General features: G+C 46.5%; 1 protein-coding gene across 6 annotated transcripts in view; it reads left to right on the top strand.

Moving 5' to 3' along the window:
- ddb2 (damage-specific DNA binding protein 2) overlaps positions 1–24,699 on the top strand; it is a 66,240-nt gene that overhangs the window by 33,429 nt on the left and 8,112 nt on the right. For 2 of the 6 annotated variants that reach the window (XM_082968203.1, XM_082968202.1), the window contains exons 2-7: positions 2,498–2,647; positions 3,056–3,177; positions 18,300–18,491; positions 21,160–21,326; positions 24,185–24,284; positions 24,623–24,699. The exon at positions 24,623–24,699 is cut by the window's right edge and continues 101 nt beyond it. In XM_082968203.1, the coding sequence (XP_082824329.1) occupies positions 2,500–2,647; positions 3,056–3,177; positions 18,300–18,491; positions 21,160–21,326; positions 24,185–24,284; positions 24,623–24,699 (806 nt within the window). In that variant the 5' untranslated portion in view covers positions 2,498–2,499. Of the gene's footprint in view, positions 1–2,497; positions 2,648–3,055; positions 3,178–3,275; positions 3,406–18,299; positions 18,492–18,944; positions 19,091–21,159; positions 21,327–24,184; positions 24,285–24,622 lie in introns of those variants that run through there. The other 4 variants (XM_082968205.1, XM_082968204.1, XM_082968207.1 and 1 more) reach the window with 4 other exon arrangements.

The following is a 24,699-nucleotide window of genomic DNA, read 5'->3' as shown; positions in this document are numbered from 1 at the left end:
AAGACGCCCTGAAGACGCCCTGAAGACGCCCTGAAGACGCCCTGAAGACACCCTGAAGACACCCTGAAGACTCCCTAAAGACACCCTGAAGACGCCCTAAAGACACCCTAAAGACACCCTGAAGACGCCCTAAAGACACCCTAAAGACACCCTAAAGACACCTTAAAGACACCCTGAAGACGCCCTAAAGACACCCTAAAGACACCCTAAAGACACCTTAAAGACACCCTGAAGACACCCTGAAGACACCCTAAAGACACCCTAAAGCAAGTGTGCTAGTCCAGTGTTACTTTGATTATGTCAGCACATCATGGTTCACCAGAAGCCCCAAACATCTAAAGAATAAGGTACCAGCCAAACAAACTTGTAAGAATTGTACTTCAACTCCCACCTCATACTCATGTGGAGGTTGAGCATCTCTGTAATGTCTCTGTGTCTATGTATTTGTATATGTATTTATGTAAAAAACAAATAAGGAACCACAATATAAATAAATCCCAACTTTATTGTACAAACCCGGTCGCTTTAAAAAAAAAAAATCTTTGTGCCGTTGGAAAATATTCGGACACCTTGACTTTTCCCACATTTTGTTACGTTACAGCCTTATTCTAAAATAGATTAAATAAAATAATTTCCTCAACAATCTTCTCACAATACCCCATAATGACAAAGCGAAAACAGGTTTTTGGAAATGTTTGCAAATTTATAAGGGGAAAAAAACAAATACCTTATTTACAAAAGTACTCAGACCCTTTGCTACGAAACTCGAAATTGAGCTCAGGTACATCCTGTTTCCATTGATCATCCTTGAGATGTTTTTACAACTTGATTGGAGTCCACCTGTGGTGAATTCAATTGATTGGACATGATTTGGAAAGGCACACACCTGTCTATATCAGGTCCCACAGTTGACAGTGCATGTCAGAGATAAAACCAAGCCATGAGGTCGAAGGAATTTTCCGTGAAGCTCCGAGACAGGATTGTGTGGAGGCACAGATCTGGGGAAGGGTACCAAAACATTTCTGCAGCATTGAAGGTCCCCAAGAACACAATAGCCTCCATCATTCTTAAATGGAAGAAGTTTGGAATCACCAAGACTCATCGTAGAGTTGGCCTCCTGGCCTAACTGAGAAATCAGGGGAGATGAGCCTTGGTCAGGGAGGTGACCAAGAACCCAATGGTCACTCTGACAGAGCTCCAGAGTTCCTCTGTGGAGATGGGAGAACCTTCCAGAAGGACAACCATCTCTGCATCATTCCAACAATCAGGCCTTTATGGTAGAGTGGACAGATGGAAGCTACTCCTCAGTAAAAGGCACATGACAGTATATAATTGTGTGTATAGACAGTATGGTCAGTATATCATGGTATGTATAGACAGTAAATAATGGTGTGTATAGACAGTAGATAATGGTGTGTATAGACAGTATGGCCGGTATATAATGGTGTATGAATAGACAGTATATAATGGTGTGTATACTATTTTTTTCGGGGGGCTCCCGAGTGGCCCAGCGGTCTAAGGCACTGCATCTCAGTGCTAGAGGCATCATTACAGACACCCTGGTTCGAATCCAGGCTGTATCACAACCGGCCGTGAGTCCCATAGGGCGTTAAATAAAGGTGAAATAAATATGTGAATAGAGAAGCTGTACGGCAGAGCCTTGACTAGAATACAGTGTATACACATAAAGTGGGTAAAGGTCGGTACCAGGTGAAGGGTTGAGTACCAGGTGAAGGTCAGTACCAGGTGCAGGGTTGAGTACCAGGTGAAGGTCAATACCAGGTGAAAGCCGGTACCAGGTGAAGGGTTGAGTACGGCGTGAAAGTCGGTACCAGGTGAAGTTTGGTACCAGGTGCAGGGTTGAGTACCATGTGAAGGTCAGTACCAGGTGAAGGGGTGAGTACCAGGTGAAGGTCAGTACAGGGTTGAGTACCAGGTGAAGAGTTGAGTACCAGGTGAAGGTCAGTACAGGGTTGGGTACCAGGTGAAGGGGTGAGTACCAGGTGAAGGTCAGTACAGGGTTGAGTACCGGGTGCAGGTTTGAGTACCATGTGAAGGTCAGTACCAGGTGCAGGGTTGAGTACCAGGTGCAGGTTTGAGTACCATGTGAAGGTCGGTACCAGGTGAAGGTCAGTACCAGGTGAAGGTATCTGTTCTAGCTAGCTAGAATACATACTTTGTATATAGTTACATACTGTGTATCTATTTCATGTTTTCTTTGTCGATCCGTGTGGTTGATCCCAAATTGAAAACTGTTAATGTCGATGAGTTTATTTCATCAATCACAAATCACAAATTAATTGGAAAGGTGTCACTCCCCCCCCCCCCCCCCATTTTTATCTTCCGTTCATTTCAGGTTGAGGAATAGGATCATAGTCCGTCCATAGCTGCACTGCACAGGTGTTTGTTAAATACACTTGGGGTTTAGACAGCCTGTCGAACTTTGGATTTAGCTGTGAACACAAGCGATTCGTTTTTTATTTTCTTACACACTCAGAAATGGCACGGGCAAAGAAGGCTCCTTCAGAAGCGTCTGAATCGAAGCAGAAGTCGAGGAAGCAGAATGGAGAAACGTCTGGGGCCGCAGGACAAACCATCTCCAAGAAGCTACAGCAGAAGATGGACGGGAAGACCACATTGAGAACAGGTCAGCTAGTAATACCAATGGATCTAATAGAAACACCAATCTCCGTTATAGAAGCTTTTGATCCACCCGGCACAGCCAGAAGAGGACTGGCCACCCCTCATAGCCTGGTTCCTCTCTAGGTTTCTTCCTAGGTTTTTGGCCTTTCTAGGGAGTTTTTCCTAGCCACCGTGCTTCTTTCACATGCATTGCTTGCTGTTTGGGGTTTTAGGCTGGGTTTCTGTACAGCACTTTGAGATTTCAGCTGATGTACGAAGGGCTATATAAAAACATTTGATTTGATTTGATTGGCTGCACTGTCTTGTATTTCATTTCCCACTCCAGAAATGTTACTGTATATATCTTGTCACAGAGAGAAGTGACTCTTTCCATTCTTTGATGTTATTGATTTGTACCGGTCTTGTATTTCAGGGCCTGTTTTACCAACCACCATGACCAAATCTTCAGTTGGGAAAAGAAGTGGACCAGGAAGCATCCTGCACTACATTTACCAGAGTACACTGGGGCAGAGCCTTCATTCTCAGATGAGACAGGTGCACTACATTTACCAGAGTACACTGGGGCAGAGCCTTCATTCTCAGATGAGACAGCTACACTACATTTACCAGAGTACACTGGGGCAGAGCCTTCATTCTCAGATGAGACAGGTACACTACATTTACCAGAGTACACTGGGGCAGAGCCTTCATGCTCAGATGAGACAGCTACACTACATTTACCAGAGTACACTGGGGCAGAGCCTTCATTCTCAGATGAGACAGGTACACTACATTTACCAGAATACACTGGGGCAGAGCCTTCATTCTCAGATGAGACCGGTACACTACATTTACCAGAGTACACTGTGGCAGAGCCTTTATTCTCAGATGAGACCAGTACATTACTACAGTCAGACTAGTGTGTCTTGACAGCTGGTAGGGTGACTAGGGAACAGTAGTGTAACAGCTGGTAGGGTGACTAGGGAACAGTAGTGTAACAGCTGGTAGGGTGACTAGGGAACAGTAGTGTCTAACAGCTGGTAGGGGGACTAGGGAACAGTAGTGTAACAGCTGGTAGGGTGACTAGGGAACAGTAGTGTCTAACAGCTGGTAGGGTGACTAGGGAACAGTAGTGTAACAGCTGGTAGGGTGACTAGGGAACAGTAGTGTAACAGCTGGTAGGGTGACTAGGGAACAGTAGTGTCTAACAGCTGGTAGGGTGACTAGTGAACAGTAGTGTCTAACAGCTGGTAGGGTGACTAGTGAACAGTAGTGTGACAGCTGGTAGGGTGACTAGGGAACAGTAGTGTCTAACAGCTGGTAGGGTGACTAGGGAACAGTAGTGAGACAGCTGGTAGGGTGACAAGGGAACAGTAGTGTGACAGCTGGTAGGGTGACTAGGGAACAGTAGTGTCTAACAGCTGGTAGGGTGACTAGGGAACAGTAGTGAGACAGCTGGTAGGGTGACTAGGGAACAGTAGTGTCTAACAGCTGGTAGGGTGACTAGGGACACAGTAGTGTAACAGCTGGTAGGGTGACTAGGGAACAGTAGTGTAACAGCTGGTAGGGTGACTAGGGAACAGTAGTGTGACAGCTGGTAGGGGGACTAGGGAACAGTAGTGTCTAACAGCTGGTAGGGTGACTAGGGAACAGTAGTGTCTAACAGCTGGTAGGGTGACTAGGGAACAGTAGTGTGACAGCTGGTAGGGTGACTAGGGAACAGTAGTGTCTAACAGCTGGTAGGGTGACTAGGGAACAGTAGTGAGACAGCTGGTAGGGTGACTAGGGAACAGTAGTGTCTAACAGCTGGTAGGGTGACTAGGGAACAGTAGTGTGACAGCTGGTAGGGTGACTAGGGAACAGTAGTGTCTAACAGCTGGTAGGGTGACTAGGGAACAGTAGTGTGACAGCTGGTAGGGTGACTAGGGAACAGTAGTGTAACAGCTGGTAGGGTGACTAGGGAACAGTAGTGTCTAGACAGCTGGTAGGGTGACTAGGGAACAGTAGTGTCTAACAGCTGGTAGGGTGACTAGGGAACAGTAGTCTAACAGCTGGTAGGGTGACTAGGGAACAGTAGTGTAACAGCTGGTAGGGTGACTAGGGAACAGTAGTGTGACAGCTGGTAGGGTGACTAGGGAACAGTAGTGTCTAACAGCTGGTAGGGGGACTAGGGAACAGTAGTGTAGACAGCTGGTAGGGTGACTAGGGAACAGTAGTGTAACAGCTGGTAGGGGGACTAGGGAACAGTAGTGTCTAACAGCTGGTAGGGTGACTAGGGAACAGTAGTGTCTAACAGCTGGTAGGGTGACTAGGGAACAGTAGTGTAGACAGCTGGTAGGGTGACTAGGGAACAGTAGTGTAACAGCTGGTAGGGTGACTAGGGAACAGTAGTGTCTAACAGCTGGTAGGGTGACTAGGGAACAGTAGTGTCTAACAGCTGGTAGGGTGACTAGGGAACAGTAGTGTAACAGCTGGTAGGGTGACTAGGGAACAGTAGTGTAACAGCTGGTAGGGTGACTAGGGAACAGTAGTGTAACAGCTGGTAGGGTGACTAGGGAACAGTAGTGTCTAACAGCTGGTAGGGTGACTAGGGAACAGTAGTGTGACAGCTGGTAGGGTGACTAGGGAACAGTAGTGTAACAGCTGGTAGGGTGACTAGGGAACAGTAGTGTAACAGCTGGTAGGGTGACTAGGGAACAGTAGTGTGACAGCTGGTAGGGTGACTAGGGAACAGTAGTGTCTAACAGCTGGTAGGGTGACTAGGGAACAGTAGTGTAACAGCTGGTAGGGGGACTAGGGAACAGTAGTGTGACAGCTGGTAGGGTGACTAGGGAACAGTAGTGTAACAGCTGGTAGGGTGACTAGGGAACAGTAGTGTAACAGCTGGTAGGGTGACTAGGGAACAGTAGTGTCAACAGCTGGTAGGGTGACTAGGGAACAGTAGTGTCTAACAGCTGGTAGGGTGACTAGGGAACAGTAGTGTAACAGCTGGTAGGGTGACTAGGGAACAGTAGTGTCTAACAGCTGGTAGGGTGACTAGGGAACAGTAGTGAGACAGCTGGTAGGGTGACTAGGGAACAGTAGTGTCTAACAGCTGGTAGGGTGACTAGGGAACAGTAGTGTCTAACAGCTGGTAGGGTGACTAGGGAACAGTAGTGTCTAACAGCTGGTAGGGTGACTAGGGAACAGTAGTGTCTAACAGCTGGTAGGGTGACTAGGGAACAGTAGTGTAGACAGCTGGTAGGGTGACTAGGGAACAGTAGTGTAGACAGCTGGTAGGGTGACTAGGGAACAGTAGTGTCTAACAGCTGGTAGGGTGACTAGGGAACAGTAGTGTCTAACAGCTGGTAGGGTGACTAGGGAACAGTAGTGTAACAGCTGGTAGGGTGACTAGGGAACAGTAGTGTCTAACAGCTGGTAGGGTGACTAGGGAACAGTAGTGTAACAGCTGGTAGGGTGACTAGGGAACAGTAGTGTCTAACAGCTGGTAGGGTGACTAGGGAACAGTAGTGTAACAGCTGGTAGGGTGACTAGGGAACAGTAGTGTAACAGCTGGTAGGGTGACTAGGGAACAGTAGTGTGACAGCTGGTAGGGTGACTAGGGAACAGTAGTGTGACAGCTGGTAGGGTGACTAGGGAACAGTAGTGTGACAGCTGGTAGGGTGACTAGGGAACAGTAGTGTGACAGCTGGTAGGGTGACTAGGGAACAGTAGTGTCTAACAGCTGGTAGGGTGACTAGGGAACAGTAGTGTCTAACAGCTGGTAGGGTGACTAGGGAACAGTAGTGTCTAACAGCTGGTAGGGTGACTAGGGAACAGTAGTGTCTAACAGCTGGTAGGGTGACTAGAGAACAGTAGTGTCTAACAGCTGGTAGGGTGACTAGGGAACAGTAGTGTGACAGCTGGTAGGGTGACTAGGGAACAGTAGTGTCTAACAGCTGGTAGGGTGACTAGGGAACAGTAGTGTCTAACAGCTGGTAGGGTGACTAGGGAACAGTAGTGTCTAACAGCTGGTAGGGTGACTAGGGAACAGTAGTGTAACAGCTGGTAGGGTGACTAGGGAACAGTAGTGTGACAGCTGGTAGGGTGACTAGGGAACAGTAGTGTCTAACAGCTGGTAGGGTGACTAGGGAACAGTAGTGTAACAGCTGGTAGGGTGACTAGGGAACAGTAGTGTCTAACAGCTGGTAGGGTGACTAGGGAACAGTAGTGTAACAGCTGGTAGGGTGACTAGGGAACAGTAGTGTAACAGCTGGTAGGGTGACTAGGGAACAGTAGTGTCTAACAGCTGGTAGGGGGACTAGGGAACAGTAGTGTAGACAGCTGGTAGGGTGACTAGGGAACAGTAGTGTAACAGCTGGTAGGGTGACTAGGGAACAGTAGTGTAACAGCTGGTAGGGTGACTAGGGAACAGTAGTGTCTAACAGCTGGTAGGGTGACTAGGGAACAGTAGTGAGACAGCTGGTAGGGTGACTAGGGAACAGTAGTGTAACAGCTGGTAGGGTGACTAGGGAACAGTAGTGTAACAGCTGGTAGGGTGACTAGGGAACAGTAGTGTGACAGCTGGTAGGGTGACTAGGGAACAGTAGTGTCTAACAGCTGGTAGGGTGACTAGGGAACAGTAGTGTAACAGCTGGTAGGGTGACTAGGGAACAGTAGTGTGACAGCTGGTAGGGTGACTAGGGAACAGTAGTGTCTAACAGCTGGTAGGGTGACTAGGGAACAGTAGTGTAACAGCTGGTAGGGTGACTAGGGAACAGTAGTGTCTAACAGCTGGTAGGGTGACTAGGGAACAGTAGTGTAACAGCTGGTAGGGGGACTAGGGAACAGTAGTGTCTAACAGCTGGTAGGGTGACTAGGGAACAGTAGTGTCTAACAGCTGGTAGGGTGACTAGGGAACAGTAGTGTCTAACAGCTGGTAGGGTGACTAGGGAACAGTAGTGTCTAACAGCTGGTAGGGTGACTAGGGAACAGTAGTGTCTAACAGCTGGTAGGGGGACTAGGGAACAGTAGTGTCTAACAGCTGGTAGGGTGACTAGGGAACAGTAGTGTAACAGCTGGTAGGGTGACTAGGGAACAGTAGTGTCTAACAGCTGGTAGGGTGACTAGGGAACAGTAGTGTAACAGCTGGTAGGGTGACTAGGGAACAGTAGTGTGACAGCTGGTAGGGTGACTAGGGAACAGTAGTGTGACAGCTGGTAGGGTGACTAGGGAACAGTAGTGTAACAGCTGGTAGGGTGACTAGGGAACAGTAGTGTGACAGCTGGTAGGGTGACTAGGGAACAGTAGTGTCTAACAGCTGGTAGGGTGACTAGGGAACAGTAGTGTAACAGCTGGTAGGGTGACTAGGGAACAGTAGTGTAACAGCTGGTAGGGTGACTAGGGAACAGTAGTGTAACAGCTGGTAGGGTGACTAGGGAACAGTAGTGTAACAGCTGGTAGGGTGACTAGGGAACAGTAGTGTAACAGCTGGTAGGGTGACTAGGGAACAGTAGTGTCTAACAGCTGGTAGGGTGACTAGGGAACAGTAGTGTAACAGCTGGTAGGGTGACTAGGGAACAGTAGTGTAACAGCTGGTAGGGTGACTAGGGAACAGTAGTGTCTAACAGCTGGTAGGGTGACTAGGGAACAGTAGTGTCTAACAGCTGGTAGGGTGACTAGGGAACAGTAGTGTCTAACAGCTGGTAGGGTGACTAGGGAACAGTAGTGTCTAACAGCTGGTAGGGTGACTAGGGAACAGTAGTGTAACAGCTGGTAGGGTGACTAGGGAACAGTAGTGTAACAGCTGGTAGGGTGACTAGGGAACAGTAGTGTCTAACAGCTGGTAGGGTGACTAGGGAACAGTAGTGTAACAGCTGGTAGGGTGACTAGGGAACAGTAGTGTAACAGCTGGTAGGGTGACTAGGGAACAGTAGTGTGACAGCTGGTAGGGTGACTAGGGAACAGTAGTGTGACAGCTGGTAGGGTGACTAGGGAACAGTAGTGTCTAACAGCTAGTAGGGTGACTAGGGAACAGTAGTGTAACAGCTGGTAGGGTGACTAGGGAACAGTAGTGTGACAGCTGGTAGGGTGACTAGGGAACAGTAGTGTCTAACAGCTGGTAGGGTGACTAGGGAACAGTAGTGTAACAGCTGGTAGGGTGACTAGGGAACAGTAGTGTAACAGCTGGTAGGGTGACTAGGGAACAGTAGTGTCTAACAGCTGGTAGGGTGACTAGGGAACAGTAGTGTCTAACAGCTGGTAGGGTGACTAGGGAACAGTAGTGTAACAGCTGGTAGGGTGACTAGGGAACAGTAGTGTGACAGCTGGTAGGGTGACTAGGGAACAGTAGTGTCTAACAGCTGGTAGGGTGACTAGGGAACAGTAGTGTAACAGCTGGTAGGGTGACTAGGGAACAGTAGTGTAACAGCTGGTAGGGTGACTAGGGAACAGTAGTGTAACAGCTGGTAGGGTGACTAGGGAACAGTAGTGTAACAGCTGGTAGGGTGACTAGGGAACAGTAGTGTAACAGCTGGTAGGGTGACTAGGGAACAGTAGTGTCTAACAGCTGGTAGGGTGACTAGGGAACAGTAGTGTAACAGCTGGTAGGGTGACTAGGGAACAGTAGTGTGACAGCTGGTAGGGTGACTAGGGAACAGTAGTGTAACAGCTGGTAGGGTGACTAGGGAACAGTAGTGTAACAGCTGGTAGGGTGACTAGGGAACAGTAGTGTCTAACAGCTGGTAGGGTGACTAGGGAACAGTAGTGTAACAGCTGGTAGGGTGACTAGGGAACAGTAGTGTAACAGCTGGTAGGGTGACTAGGGAACAGTAGTGTAACAGCTGGTAGGGTGACTAGGGAACAGTAGTGTCTAACAGCTGGTAGGGTGACTAGGGAACAGTAGTGTCTAACAGCTGGTAGGGTGACTAGGGAACAGTAGTGTAACAGCTGGTAGGGTGACTAGGGAACAGTAGTGTAACAGCTGGTAGGGTGACTAGGGAACAGTAGTGTCTAACAGCTGGTAGGGTGACTAGGGAACAGTAGTGTAACAGCTGGTAGGGTGACTAGGGAACAGTAGTGTCTAACAGCTGGTAGGGTGACTAGGGAACAGTAGTGTCTAACAGCTGGTAGGGTGACTAGGGAACAGTAGTGTAACAGCTGGTAGGGTGACTAGGGAACAGTAGTGTAACAGCTGGTAGGGTGACTAGGGAACAGTAGTGTCTAACAGCTGGTAGGGTGACTAGGGAACAGTAGTGTCTAACAGCTGGTAGGGTGACTAGGGAACAGTAGTGTCTAACAGCTGGTAGGGTGACTAGGGAACAGTAGTGTCTAACAGCTGGTAGGGTGACTAGGGAACAGTAGTGTCTAACAGCTGGTAGGGTGACTAGGGAACAGTAGTGTAACAGCTGGTAGGGTGACTAGGGAACAGTAGTGTCTAACAGCTGGTAGGGTGACTAGGGAACAGTAGTGTCTAACAGCTGGTAGGGTGACTAGGGAACAGTAGTGTCTAACAGCTGGTAGGGTGACTAGGGAACAGTAGTGTAACAGCTGGTAGGGTGACTAGGGAACAGTAGTGTAACAGCTGGTAGGGTGACTAGGGAACAGTAGTGTCTAACAGCTGGTAGGGTGACTAGGGAACAGTAGTGTAACAGCTGGTAGGGTGACTAGGGAACAGTAGTGTCTAACAGCTGGTAGGGTGACTAGGGAACAGTAGTGTCTAACAGCTGGTAGGGTGACTAGGGAACAGTAGTGTAACAGCTGGTAGGGTGACTAGGGAACAGTAGTGTAACAGCTGGTAGGGTGACTAGGGAACAGTAGTGTAACAGCTGGTAGGGTGACTAGGGAACAGTAGTGTAACAGCTGGTAGGGTGACTAGGGAACAGTAGTGTAACAGCTGGTAGGGTGACTAGGGAACAGTAGTGTAACAGCTGGTAGGGTGACTAGGGAACAGTAGTGTAACAGCTGGTAGGGTGACTAGGGAACAGTAGTGTAACAGCTGGTAGGGTGACTAGGGAACAGTAGTGTCTAACAGCTGGTAGGGTGACTAGGGAACAGTAGTGTAACAGCTGGTAGGGTGACTAGGGAACAGTAGTGTAACAGCTGGTAGGGTGACTAGGGAACAGTAGTGTAACAGCTGGTAGGGTGACTAGGGAACAGTAGTGTCTAACAGCTGGTAGGGTGACTAGGGAACAGTAGTGTCTAACAGCTGGTAGGGTGACTAGGGAACAGTAGTGTCTAACAGCTGGTAGGGTGACTAGGGAACAGTAGTGTAACAGCTGGTAGGGTGACTAGGGAACAGTAGTGTAACAGCTGGTAGGGTGACTAGGGAACAGTAGTGTCTAACAGCTGGTAGGGTGACTAGGGAACAGTAGTGTGACAGCTGGTAGGGTGACTAGGGAACAGTAGTGTAACAGCTGGTAGGGTGACTAGGGAACAGTAGTGTAACAGCTGGTAGGGTGACTAGGGAACAGTAGTGTAACAGCTGGTAGGGTGACTAGGGAACAGTAGTGTCTAACAGCTGGTAGGGTGACTAGGGAACAGTAGTGTAACAGCTGGTAGGGTGACTAGGGAACAGTAGTGTGACAGCTGGTAGGGTGACTAGGGAACAGTAGTGTAACAGCTGGTAGGGTGACTAGGGAACAGTAGTGTAACAGCTGGTAGGGTGACTAGGGAACAGTAGTGTAACAGCTGGTAGGGTGACTAGGGAACAGTAGTGTAACAGCTGGTAGGGTGACTAGGGAACAGTAGTGTCTAACAGCTGGTAGGGTGACTAGGGAACAGTAGTGTAACAGCTGGTAGGGTGACTAGGGAACAGTAGTGTAACAGCTGGTAGGGTGACTAGGGAACAGTAGTGTAACAGCTGGTAGGGTGACTAGGGAACAGTAGTGTCTAACAGCTGGTAGGGTGACTAGGGAACAGTAGTGTCTAACAGCTGGTAGGGTGACTAGGGAACAGTAGTGTCTAACAGCTGGTAGGGTGACTAGGGAACAGTAGTGTAACAGCTGGTAGGGTGACTAGGGAACAGTAGTGTAACAGCTGGTAGGGTGACTAGGGAACAGTAGTGTCTAACAGCTGGTAGGGTGACTAGGGAACAGTAGTGTAACAGCTGGTAGGGTGACTAGGGAACAGTAGTGTAACAGCTGGTAGGGTGACTAGGGAACAGTAGTGTAGACAGCTGGTAGGGTGACTAGGGAACAGTAGTGTAACAGCTGGTAGGGTGACTAGGGAACAGTAGTGTCTAACAGCTGGTAGGGTGACTAGGGAACAGTAGTGTAACAGCTGGTAGGGTGACTAGGGAACAGTAGTGTAACAGCTGGTAGGGTGACTAGGGAACAGTAGTGTCTAACAGCTGGTAGGGTGACTAGGGAACAGTAGTGTGACAGCTGGTAGGGTGACTAGGGAACAGTAGTGTAACAGCTGGTAGGGTGACTAGGGAACAGTAGTGTCTAACAGCTGGTAGGGTGACTAGGGAACAGTAGTGTAACAGCTGGTAGGGTGACTAGGGAACAGTAGTGTCTAACAGCTGGTAGGGTGACTAGGGAACAGTAGTGTCTAACAGCTGGTAGGGTGACTAGGGAACAGTAGTGTAACAGCTGGTAGGGTGACTAGGGAACAGTAGTGTAACAGCTGGTAGGGTGACTAGGGAACAGTAGTGTGACAGCTGGTAGGGTGACTAGGGAACAGTAGTGTAACAGCTGGTAGGGTGACTAGGGAACAGTAGTGTAACAGCTGGTAGGGTGACTAGGGAACAGTAGTGTCTAACAGCTGGTAGGGTGACTAGGGAACAGTAGTGTAACAGCTGGTAGGGTGACTAGGGAACAGTAGTGTGACAGCTGGTAGGGTGACTAGGGAACAGTAGTGTCTAACAGCTGGTAGGGTGACTAGGGAACAGTAGTGTCTAACAGCTGGTAGGGTGACTAGGGAACAGTAGTGTCTAACAGCTGGTAGGGTGACTAGGGAACAGTAGTGTAACAGCTGGTAGGGTGACTAGGGAACAGTAGTGTAACAGCTGGTAGGGTGACTAGGGAACAGTAGTGTCTAACAGCTGGTAGGGTGACTAGGGAACAGTAGTGTAACAGCTGGTAGGGTGACTAGGGAACAGTAGTGTAACAGCTGGTAGGGTGACTAGGGAACAGTAGTGTAACAGCTGGTAGGGTGACTAGGGAACAGTAGTGTAACAGCTGGTAGGGTGACTAGGGAACAGTAGTGTCTAACAGCTGGTAGGGTGACTAGGGAACAGTAGTGTCTAACAGCTGGTAGGGTGACTAGGGAACAGTAGTGTCTAACAGCTGGTAGGGTGACTAGGGAACAGTAGTGTAACAGCTGGTAGGGTGACTAGGGAACAGTAGTGTAACAGCTGGTAGGGTGACTAGGGAACAGTAGTGTAACAGCTGGTAGGGTGACTAGGGAACAGTAGTGTCTAACAGCTGGTAGGGTGACTAGGGAACAGTAGTGTCTAACAGCTGGTAGGGTGACTAGGGAACAGTAGTGTCTAACAGCTGGTAGGGTGACTAGGGAACAGTAGTGTCTAACAGCTGGTAGGGTGACTAGGGAACAGTAGTGTAACAGCTGGTAGGGGGACTAGGGAACAGTAGTGTCTAACAGCTGGTAGGGTGACTAGGGAACAGTAGTGTGACAGCTGGTAGGGTGACTAGGGAACAGTAGTGTGACAGCTGGTAGGGGGACTAGGGAACAGTAGTGTGACAGCTGGTAGGGGGACTAGGGAACAGTAGTGTAACAGCTGGTAGGGTGACTAGGGAACAGTAGTGTAACAGCTGGTAGGGTGACTAGGGAACAGTAGTGTCTAACAGCTGGTAGGGTGACTAGGGAACAGTAGTGTAACAGCTGGTAGGGTGACTAGGGAACAGTAGTGTCTAACAGCTGGTAGGGTGACTAGGGAACAGTAGTGTCTAACAGCTGGTAGGGTGACTAGGGAACAGTAGTGTGACAGCTGGTAGGGTGACTAGGGAACAGTAGTGTGACAGCTGGTAGGGTGACTAGGGAACAGTAGTGTAACAGCTGGTAGGGTGACTAGGGAACAGTAGTGTAACAGCTGGTAGGGTGACTAGGGAACAGTAGTGTCTAACAGCTGGTAGGGTGACTAGGGAACAGTAGTGTCTAACAGCTGGTAGGGTGACTAGGGAACAGTAGTGTGACAGCTGGTAGGGTGACTAGGGAACAGTAGTGTCTAACAGCTGGTAGGGTGACTAGGGAACAGTAGTGTCTAACAGCTGGTAGGGTGACTAGGGAACAGTAGTGTAACAGCTGGTAGGGTGACTAGGGAACAGTAGTGTAACAGCTGGTAGGGTGACTAGGGAACAGTAGTGTAACAGCTGGTAGGGTGACTAGGGAACAGTAGTGTAACAGCTGGTAGGGTGACTAGGGAACAGTAGTGTAACAGCTGGTAGGGTGACTAGGGAACAGTAGTGTAACAGCTGGTAGGGTGACTAGGGAACAGTAGTGTCTAACAGCTGGTAGGGTGACTAGGGAACAGTAGTGTAACAGCTGGTAGGGTGACTAGGGAACAGTAGTGTCTAACAGCTGGTAGGGTGACTAGGGAACAGTAGTGTAACAGCTGGTAGGGTGACTAGGGAACAGTAGTGTAACAGCTGGTAGGGTGACTAGGGAACAGTAGTGTAACAGCTGGTAGGGTGACTAGGGAACAGTAGTGTCTAACAGCTGGTAGGGTGACTAGGGAACAGTAGTGTAACAGCTGGTAGGGTGACTAGGGAACAGTAGTGTAACAGCTGGTAGGGTGACTAGGGAACAGTAGTGTAACAGCTGGTAGGGTGACTAGGGAACAGTAGTGTAACAGCTGGTAGGGTGACTAGGGAACAGTAGTGTAACAGCTGGTAGGGTGACTAGGGAACAGTAGTGTGACAGCTGGTAGGGTGACTAGGGAACAGTAGTGTAACAGCTGGTAGGGTGACTAGGGAACAGTAGTGTCTAACAGCTGGTAGGGTGACTAGGGAACAGTAGTGTCTAACAGCTGGTAGGGTGACTAGGGAACAGTAGTGTAACAGCTGGTAGGGTGACTAGGGAACAGTAGTGTAACAGCTGGTAGGGTGACTAGGGAACAGTAGTGTAACAGCTGGTAGGGTGACTAGGGAACAGTAGTGTCTAACAGCTGGTAGGGTGACTAGGGAACAGTAGTGTAGACAGCTGGTAGGGTGACTAGGGAACAGTAGTGTAACAGCTGGTAGGGTGACTAGGGAACAGTAGTGTCTAACAGCTGGTAGGGTGACTAGGGAACAGTAGTGTCTAACAGCTGGTAGGGTGACTAGGGAACAGTAGTGTCTAACAGCTGGTAGGGTGACTAGGGAACAGTAGTGTCTAACAGCTGGTAGGGTGACTAGGGAACAGTAGTGTCTAACAGCTGGTAGGGTGACTAGGGAACAGTAGTGTAACAGCTGGTAGGGTGACTAGGGAACAGTAGTGTAACAGCTGGTAGGGTGACTAGGGAACAGTAGTGTAACAGCTGGTAGGGTGACTAGGGAACAGTAGTGTCTAACAGCTGGTAGGGTGACTAGGGAACAGTAGTGTGACAGCTGGTAGGGTGACTAGGGAACAGTAGTGTAACAGCTGGTAGGGTGACTAGGGAACAGTAGTGTAACAGCTGGTAGGGTGACTAGGGAACAGTAGTGTAACAGCTGGTAGGGTGACTAGGGAACAGTAGTGTAACAGCTGGTAGGGTGACTAGGGAACAGTAGTGTAACAGCTGGTAGGGTGACTAGGGAACAGTAGTGTAACAGCTGGTAGGGTGACTAGGGAACAGTAGTGTAACAGCTGGTAGGGTGACTAGGGAACAGTAGTGTCTAACAGCTGGTAGGGTGACTAGGGAACAGTAGTGTCTAACAGCTGGTAGGGTGACTAGGGAACAGTAGTGAGACAGCTGGTAGGGTGACTAGGGAACAGTAGTGTGACAGCTGGTAGGGTGACTAGGGAACAGTAGTGTCTAACAGCTGGTAGGGTGACTAGGGAACAGTAGTGTCTAACAGCTGGTAGGGTGACTAGGGAACAGTAGTGTCTAACAGCTGGTAGGGTGACTAGGGAACAGTAGTGTCTAACAGCTGGTAGGGTGACTAGGGAACAGTAGTGTAACAGCTGGTAGGGTGACTAGGGAACAGTAGTGTAACAGCTGGTAGGGTGACTAGGGAACAGTAGTGTCTAACAGCTGGTAGGGTGACTAGGGAACAGTAGTGTCTAACAGCTGGTAGGGTGACTAGGGAACAGTAGTGTCTAACAGCTGGTAGGGTGACTAGGGAACAGTAGTGTAACAGCTGGTAGGGTGACTAGGGAACAGTAGTGTCTAACAGCTGGTAGGGTGACTAGGGAACAGTAGTGTAACAGCTGGTAGGGTGACTAGGGAACAGTAGTGTAACAGCTGGTAGGGTGACTAGGGAACAGTAGTGTAACAGCTGGTAGGGTGACTAGGGAACAGTAGTGTCTAACAGCTGGTAGGGTGACTAGGGAACAGTAGTGTAACAGCTGGTAGGGTGACTAGGGAACAGTAGTGTCTAACAGCTGGTAGGGTGACTAGGGAACAGTAGTGTAACAGCTGGTAGGGTGACTAGGGAACAGTAGTGTAGACAGCTGGTAGGGTGACTAGGGAACAGTAGTGTAACAGCTGGTAGGGTGACTAGGGAACAGTAGTGTAACAGCTGGTAGGGTGACTAGGGAACAGTAGTGTCTAACAGCTGGTAGGGTGACTAGGGAACAGTAGTGTCTAACAGCTGGTAGGGTGACTAGGGAACAGTAGTGTCTAACAGCTGGTAGGGTGACTAGGGAACAGTAGTGTGACAGCTGGTAGGGTGACTAGGGAACAGTAGTGTGACAGCTGGTAGGGTGACTAGGGAACAGTAGTGTCTGACAGCTGGTAGGGTGACTAGGGAACAGTAGTGTCTAACAGCTAGTAGGGTGACTAGGGAACAGTAGTGTCTAACAGCTGGTAGGGTGACTAGGGAACAGTAGTGTAACAGCTGGTAGGGTGACTAGGGAACAGTAGTGTAACAGCTGGTAGGGTGACTAGGGAACAGTAGTGTCTAACAGCTGGTAGGGTGACTAGGGAACAGTAGTGTAACAGCTGGTAGGGTGACTAGGGAACAGTAGTGTAACAGCTGGTAGGGTGACTAGGGAACAGTAGTGAGACAGCTGGTCGGGTGACTAGGGAACAGTAGTGTAACAGCTGGTAGGGTGACTAGGGAACAGTAGTGTCTAACAGCTGGTAGGGTGACTAGGGAACAGTAGTGTAACAGCTGGTAGGGTGACTAGGGAACAGTAGTGTAACAGCTGGTAGGGTGACTAGGGAACAGTAGTGTCTAACAGCTGGTAGGGTGACTAGTGAACAGTAGTGTCTAACAGCTGGTAGGGTGACTAGGGAACAGTAGTGTAACAGCTGGTAGGGTGACTAGGGAACAGTAGTGTCTAACAGCTGGTAGGGTGACTAGGGAACAGTAGTGTGACAGCTGGTAGGGTGACTAGGGAACAGTAGTGTAACAGCTGGTAGGGTGACTAGGGAACAGTAGTGTCTAACAGCTGGTAGGGTGACTAGGGAACAGTAGTGTAACAGCTGGTAGGGTGACTAGGGAACAGTAGTGTCTAACAGCTGGTAGGGTGACTAGGGAACAGTAGTGTAACAGCTGGTAGGGTGACTAGGGAACAGTAGTGTCTAACAGCTGGTAGGGTGACTAGGGAACAGTAGTGTTAACAGCTGGTAGGGTGACTAGGGAACAGTAGTGTAACAGCTGGTAGGGTGACTAGGGAACAGTAGTGTAACAGCTGGTAGGGTGACTAGGGAACAGTAGTGTAACAGCTGGTAGGGTGACTAGGGAACAGTAGTGTCTAACAGCTGGTAGGGTGACTAGGGAACAGTAGTGTCTAACAGCTGGTAGGGTGACTAGGGAACAGTAGTGTAACAGCTGGTAGGGTGACTAGGGAACAGTAGTGTAACAGCTGGTAGGGTGACTAGGGAACAGTAGTGTAACAGCTGGTAGGGTGACTAGGGAACAGTAGTGTAACAGCTGGTAGGGTGACTAGGGAACAGTAGTGTGACAGCTGGTAGGGTGACTAGGGAACAGTAGTGTAACAGCTGGTAGGGTGACTAGGGAACAGTAGTGTAACAGCTGGTAGGGTGACTAGGGAACAGTAGTGTGACAGCTGGTAGGGTGACTAGGGAACAGTAGTGTCTAACAGCTGGTAGGGTGACTAGGGAACAGTAGTGTAACAGCTGGTAGGGTGACTAGGGAACAGTAGTGTAACAGCTGGTAGGGTGACTAGGGAACAGTAGTGTAACAGCTGGTAGGGTGACTAGGGAACAGTAGTGTGACAGCTGGTAGGGTGACTAGGGAACAGTAGTAGTTTCTCAACAGCTGAATAATGTTTGTTGGCTTTCTTCAGATTTGAGGCTTTTACCAAATCGTGTTGAAAAACAGGTTCATTACTCTGAGCTTTTAAACACAATGTACATTAGTGACATCTGCTGGTCAAGCAAATGAAAAGCAGCGTGTTCATACAGACGTACGATGGTTTTTGGGAAACCGCTCTGAGATTTAACGATGTTTTAACGACAAACAGAGCCTTAAGATGTTTTTAGGGGAAACCCGGGACTAAAAGAAGAAATTGAGGGTCTAACAAACTCTTTTCTCGGCATCATCATCATCATCATCATCAGTAGGTGATATCTTATTTTCCTTCCCCAGTGTCTCCAGAAGCCGTTTGTACGTACCCTGTCCTCCTATACGCTCCACCGTACAGCCAGTCCGTTTGACCGGCGGGTCACCTGTCTGGCGTGGCACCCCTCACACCCCACCACCCTGGCGGTAGGCTCCAAGGGAGGAGACGTAGTCCTCTGGGACTACAGCGTGATCAACAAGACCAGCTTCATACAAGGGGTGAGAATAACCTGATAACACGTCTGGAAAGACTGGTCTCATCGTTACAACCAGCGACGCCAATTGGCCGATGGGTTACTAATGAGTGCATGCTTATTCGTTTTCTCGTTTGACCGTTGTGTGCCTAGAAGTTCAGGATGATACACACAAATAATACAATCGTTTAAATCGGTCTGTGTTACTGTTTAGGAACACTGTAATCGATCATATTTTTAATAACATTTGACTTTGAAATCCTTTTTACATCAACCGTCCCCACACAGTATTGATAGTATGCTTCACATATGACACATAGTATCGGGTCTACTTTGGATGTGTCCCAAATGGCACCCCATTTCTCATTTAGTGCACTACTTTTGTCCAGGTCTCTGGTCAAAAGTAGTGCACTAAATAGGGAATAGGATGTGATTTGGGACCAGTCTCTCCTCCTGTGTGTGTGTGTTTTTTATGCAGGTTGGTCCTGGAGGCTCTATTACAGCTCTGAAGTTTAACCCTTACAACCCCACTCAGCTGTTCACCTCATCTGTCAGGGGAACCACCACGCTGCAGGATTTCAATGGGACCACTCTCCGCGTGTTTACCAACACAGAGTCATGGGAGTAAGAGATGGACCTTGTCCCAAATGGCACTCTATTTATTTTAGTGCCCTTCTTTAGACCCTTGTTCCCTATTTAGTGCCCTACTTTAGACCCTTATTCCCTATTTAGTGCCCTACTTTAGACCCTTGTTCCCTATTTAGTGCCCTACTTTTGACCAGGGCCCTATTCCCTATTTAGTGCCCTATTTTAGACTAGACCAGGGCCCTATTCCCTATTTAGTGCCCTATTTTAGACTAGACCAGGGCCCTATTCCCTATATAGTGCACTACCTTTGACTAGACCAGGACCGATACCAGAAGGGTGAAACTCGTTAGTACAGGTGGACAAGGAAACAACACCAAGCCGTTATATAACTTGTTTTAGGAAAACAGTCCTGTTGTTGTAAACAAGCATCATTACGTTGTAATCCAGAGTCACATTCATTTCTCCAAGCTGAGCAATACATTACATACAGCAGGTTCTTAAAGGACCACAGAGTTTGGTCTGCTTCCTGTTTTCATTTCTGACATGGAAAACAAGTAATAGTGCATTAGTAGTTTTCCCTTGCCCCTGTCTAACGAGCTTTCACTACCTGGTATGGGCCCTGGTCTAGTCAAAGGTAGTGCACTATATAGGGAATAGGGCCCTGGTCTAGTCTAAAGTAGTGCACTATATAGGGAATAGGGCCCTGGTCTAAAATAGTGTACTATATAGGGAATAGGGCTCTGGTCTAAAGTAGTGCACTATATAGGGAATAGGGCCCTGGTCTAAAATAGTGTACTATATAGGGAATAGGGCTCTGGTCTAAAGTAGTGTACTATATAGGGAATAGGGCTCTGGTCTAAAGTAGTGCACTATATAGGGAATAGGGCTCTGGTCTAAAGTAGTGCACTATATAGGGAATAGGGCTCTGGTCTAAAATAGTGCACTATATAGGGAATAGGGCTCTGGTCTAAAGTAGTGTACTATATAGGGAATAGGGCTCTGGTCTAAAGTAGTGCACTATATAGGGAATAGGGCTCTGGTCTAAAGTAGTGCACTATATAGGGAATAGGGCTCTGGTCTAAAGTAGTGCACTATATAGGGAATAGGGCTCTGGTCTAAAGTAGTGCACTATATAGGGAATAGGGCTCTGGTCTAAAGTAGTGCACTATATAGGGAATAGGGCTCTGGTCTAAAGTAGTGCACTATATAGGGAATAGGGCTCTGGTCTAAAGTAGTGCACTATATATAGGGAATAGGGCTCCTGGTCTAAATTGTAGTGCTACTATCATAGGGAATAGGGTTCCATAGGGCTCTGGTCTAAAGTAGTGCACTATATATAGGGAATAGGGCTCTGGTCTATTGTAGTGTACTATATAGGGAATAGGGTTCCATAGGGCTCTGGTCTAAAGTAGTGCACTATATAGGGAATAGGGTGCCATAGGGCTCTGGTCTAAAGTAGTGCACTATATAGGGAATAGGGCTCTGGTCTAAAGTAGTGCACTATATATAGGGAATAGGGCTCTGGTCTAAAGTAGTGCACTATATAGGGAATAGGGCTCTGGTCTAAAGTAGTGCACTACATAGGGAATAGGGTTCCATAGGGCTCTGGTCTAAAGTAGTGCACTATATATAGGGAATAGGGCTCTGGTCTATTGTAGTGTACTATATAGGGAATAGGGTTCCATAGGGCTCTGGTCTAAAGTAGTGCACTATATAGGGAATAGGGTGCCATAGGGCTCTGGTCTAAAGTAGTGCACTATATAGGGAATAGTGTGCCATTTGGGATGTAAAACAAGGCCCTTTTTCTCAACACCTTATCAAGATAGAACGAGTGTAGTTAGAACAGAACACTGGCTTCTGATAGGCTCGCGTTTCTCTGGACAGGACTGTCATTGGCCTAGGTTGGATTCACTAGGCACACCAACTGGAAGACAACTGACTGAAACAGGAAGGAACAACCCGGAACTTGTCCAATAACAAACGCATTTTTTGGTTGTTTTTTCCGTTGCTGTAGGAACCCAGGCGTTTTTTTACTTATTGTCCTGTGATAAGCCTGCACGCTAGTGATCAACACTGGGATTGGTCTGTTTGTGTTCATCATGCAGAAAGGAGCCGGGGATTTTATTGGAGGGATGACGTTTAGCCCGACGGACCCGTCCAAGGTCTACCTGGCGTCCGGTGACGGTACACTGACCGAGCAGAGCTTTCAGGGCGGTCCAGCAACGGTTCTGTCCAGAGTCCAGGACTGTGGACATGATCACCACAATGTCTGGTGAGGATGCAGGCCCTACTTAGGATGGCGTCAGAAATGGCACCCTATTCACTAGATAGTGCACAACTTTAGACGGTAGCCCTATGGGCCCTAGTCAAATATTCCCTAGATAGTGCACTACTTTAGACCAGAGCCCTATGGCACCCTATTCCCTAGATAGTGCACTACTTTAGACCAGAGCCCTATGGAACCCTATTCCCTATATAGTGCACTACTTTAGACCAGAGCCCTATGGAACCCTATTCCCCATGTAGTGCACTACTTTAGACCAGAGCCCTATGGAACCCTATTCCCTAGATAGTGCACTACTTTAGACCAGAGCACTATGGAACCCTATTCCCTAGATAGTGCACTACTTTAGACCAGAGCCCTATGGAACCCTATTCCCTAGCTAGTGCACTACTTTAGACCAGAGCACTATGGAACCCTATTCCCTAGATAGTGCACTACTTTAGACCAGAGCACTATGGAACCCTATTCCCTAGATAGTGCACTACTTTAGACCAGAGCACTATGGAACCCTATTCCCTAGATAGTGCACTACTTTAGACCAGAGCCCTATGGAACCCTATTCCCTAGATAGTGCACTACTTTAGACCAGAGCCCTATGGAACCCTATTCCCTAGATAATGCACTACTTTAGACCAGAGCACATGGGGTGTAAAATACTGTAGGATTGCTGGTGTGTGATTGACTGTAAAAACCTCAGGACATGTCTTTCTCAGTAGACCATTTCAGGAAAGGGATGTAATCAGATATATGATGGTTGATAGGAATAAACTATATAAAAAATACATATCAGTTCAACGCAAATAAATATATATATAAATAAATAAATATAAATATATATAAATAAATATATATAAATATAAATATATATATAAATAAATATAACTAAATAAATATAAATAAATATATATAAATAAATATATATAACTAACTAAATATAAATAAATATATATAAATAAATATATATAAATATAAATATATAAATATGTATAACTAAATAAATATAATATATATATATATATATATATAAATAAATATAAATAAATATATATAAATAAATCTAAATATATATGATAAATAAATATATATAAATAAATATATATAAATAAATATATATAAATAAATATATATAAATAAATATATATAGATAAATATATATAAATATAAATATATATATATATATAACTAAATAAATATAAATAAATATATATAACTAAATAAATATAAATAAATATAAATATATATAAATAAATATAAATATATAAATATATATAAATAAATATATATAAATATATATAAATAAATATAACTATATATATATATATATATATAAAATATATATAAATAAATATAACTATATAAATAAATATAACTATATAAATATAACTAAATAAATATATATAGAAATAAATATACATAAATAAATATATATAACTAAATATATATAAATATAAATAAATATATATAACTACATATATATAAATACATAAATAAATATATATACATACATTTATTTATGTCCTTTACATAAATAAATATATATAAAGGACAACTAGTAACTAAATAACGAAGGACTGTATAAAAAAGGATAATGATAATTGCTCACAAACTAGGCGGTGGTGGTCGAACACATGGCAACCCTTAGAACACTATGCAAAGGAAGTCAACCCCCGAATGCAAAACGCACTTAGTCGGGAACACTTCCGCGGAGAGGACTAGACACTAGTGATGGGACGATTGATACCGCAGCTCCGATGACGTTTTAAAAAATAAAATAAAAAATAAAATAAAAAGTATCACTGATCTGACACAGTGTACTATGCTTGTTTCAAAGTAACATTTACCACGTGGTCAATGACGTCTGTAGATTCGTTTGATCACGTGCTTTTTCAAACCGTGTGTTGTAAAATGTTCTGGGATTTCCGTTTGCTTTCTTCGATTCCAAGTTGATAAATATTGTTGAGGGGGAAAAAATAAATAAAAGTCCATATGAACACGCTGCTTTTCATTTGCTTGACCAGCAGATGTCACTAATGTACATTGTGTTTAAAAGCTCAGAGTAATGAACCCGTTTTTCAACACGATTTGGTAAAAGCCCCCAAAAAAGCTTCAGAAAAGCCTTGGTTTCCCATCACTACTATAAACTACACGACAAAACACTTCTCCAAACACTTCTCAAAACACTTCTCCAAACACTTCACTCAGTCCATTAGATAGCCACCTTGGTTAGAATCAGGTGAGCCTACTTAAAGTGTGTGTGTGTGGGGTGGGGGGGAGTAGTCCTTCCCTTCAGGAAACAGGAAGTGGGTGGTGACGGGTGATAGGTGGAGAGTCAGGAAGTGGGTGGGGGATGTTTTACATAGGTCTATGGTCAAAAGTATTGTTCTATATAGGGGATAGGATGCCATTTGGGATGCAGGCTAGGCGCCAGACAAATGTCAACTTATGTTATTAAGGCAAAATACGCAACTAGTGCACTTAGTAGTGTCTGTCTGATGATAAAGAAGACGTAGGCTGAACTTTCACATTCTGTTGATTAGTACGACTAAAAAGTTGAGTGTTGGCTGAATTTATTGATGAGGATAATCCCGATATACTGCTGTGTAGATGAGTCAGTGATAGTCAGTCTCTCTCTCTCTCTCTCTGTTCCAGTCTGTGGTATTGCTGTGTAGATGAGTCAGTCTCTCTCTCTCTGTTCCAGTCTGTGGTATTGCTGTGTAGATGAGTCAGTGATAGTCTCTCTCTCTGTTCCAGTCTGTGGTACTGTGTAGATGAGTCAGTCTCTCTCTCTCTGTTCCAGTGTGTGGTATTGCTGTGTAGATGAGTCAGTCTCTCTCTCTCTGTTCCAGTCTGTGGTATTGCTGTGTAGATGTGTCGTTGAGCAGACAGATGCTGGTGACAGGAGACAACATAGGACGAGTCTTATTGCTGGGCATGGATGGACACCAGGTACAGTACTGTAGAATGTATTTCTACTGTAGTCTACACTATAGCTACAGTAATGAATGGGCCAGAGGGATGTACTGTTTAAATGAAATGTACTCCTTCAGTAGTTAGTTAGCATGTACAATTTAAATGTTCTATATTTTGTTGTGTTTTCATGTTCTGAGAATAAGACAATTCTATAAAAATTATAAAAAAATTAAAAAAGAAATTATAAAAATGCATGACTACATTAGACACAGTTTTGACAGTTCCAACGATCTCATTTCATTTACTGACGTTGTTCTTGAAGATGCTGTTAAACCCTCTGCACTCCCCCCCCCCCCCCCCCCCCCCCCTCGTAGGTCTTCAACGAGAAGTTACACAAGGCTAAAGTGACCCATGCTGAATTCAACCCTCGCTGCGATTGGTTAATGGCGAC

The sequence above is a fragment of the Salmo salar genome, chromosome 23 (genome assembly GCF_965601325.2).
Source record: "Salmo salar chromosome 23, fSalSal1, whole genome shotgun sequence".
Classification (NCBI taxonomy): domain Eukaryota; kingdom Metazoa; phylum Chordata; class Actinopteri; order Salmoniformes; family Salmonidae; genus Salmo; species Salmo salar.
Note: the sequence above shows the minus strand (reverse complement) of the source record. Positions and strands in the feature narration are given on the sequence as shown.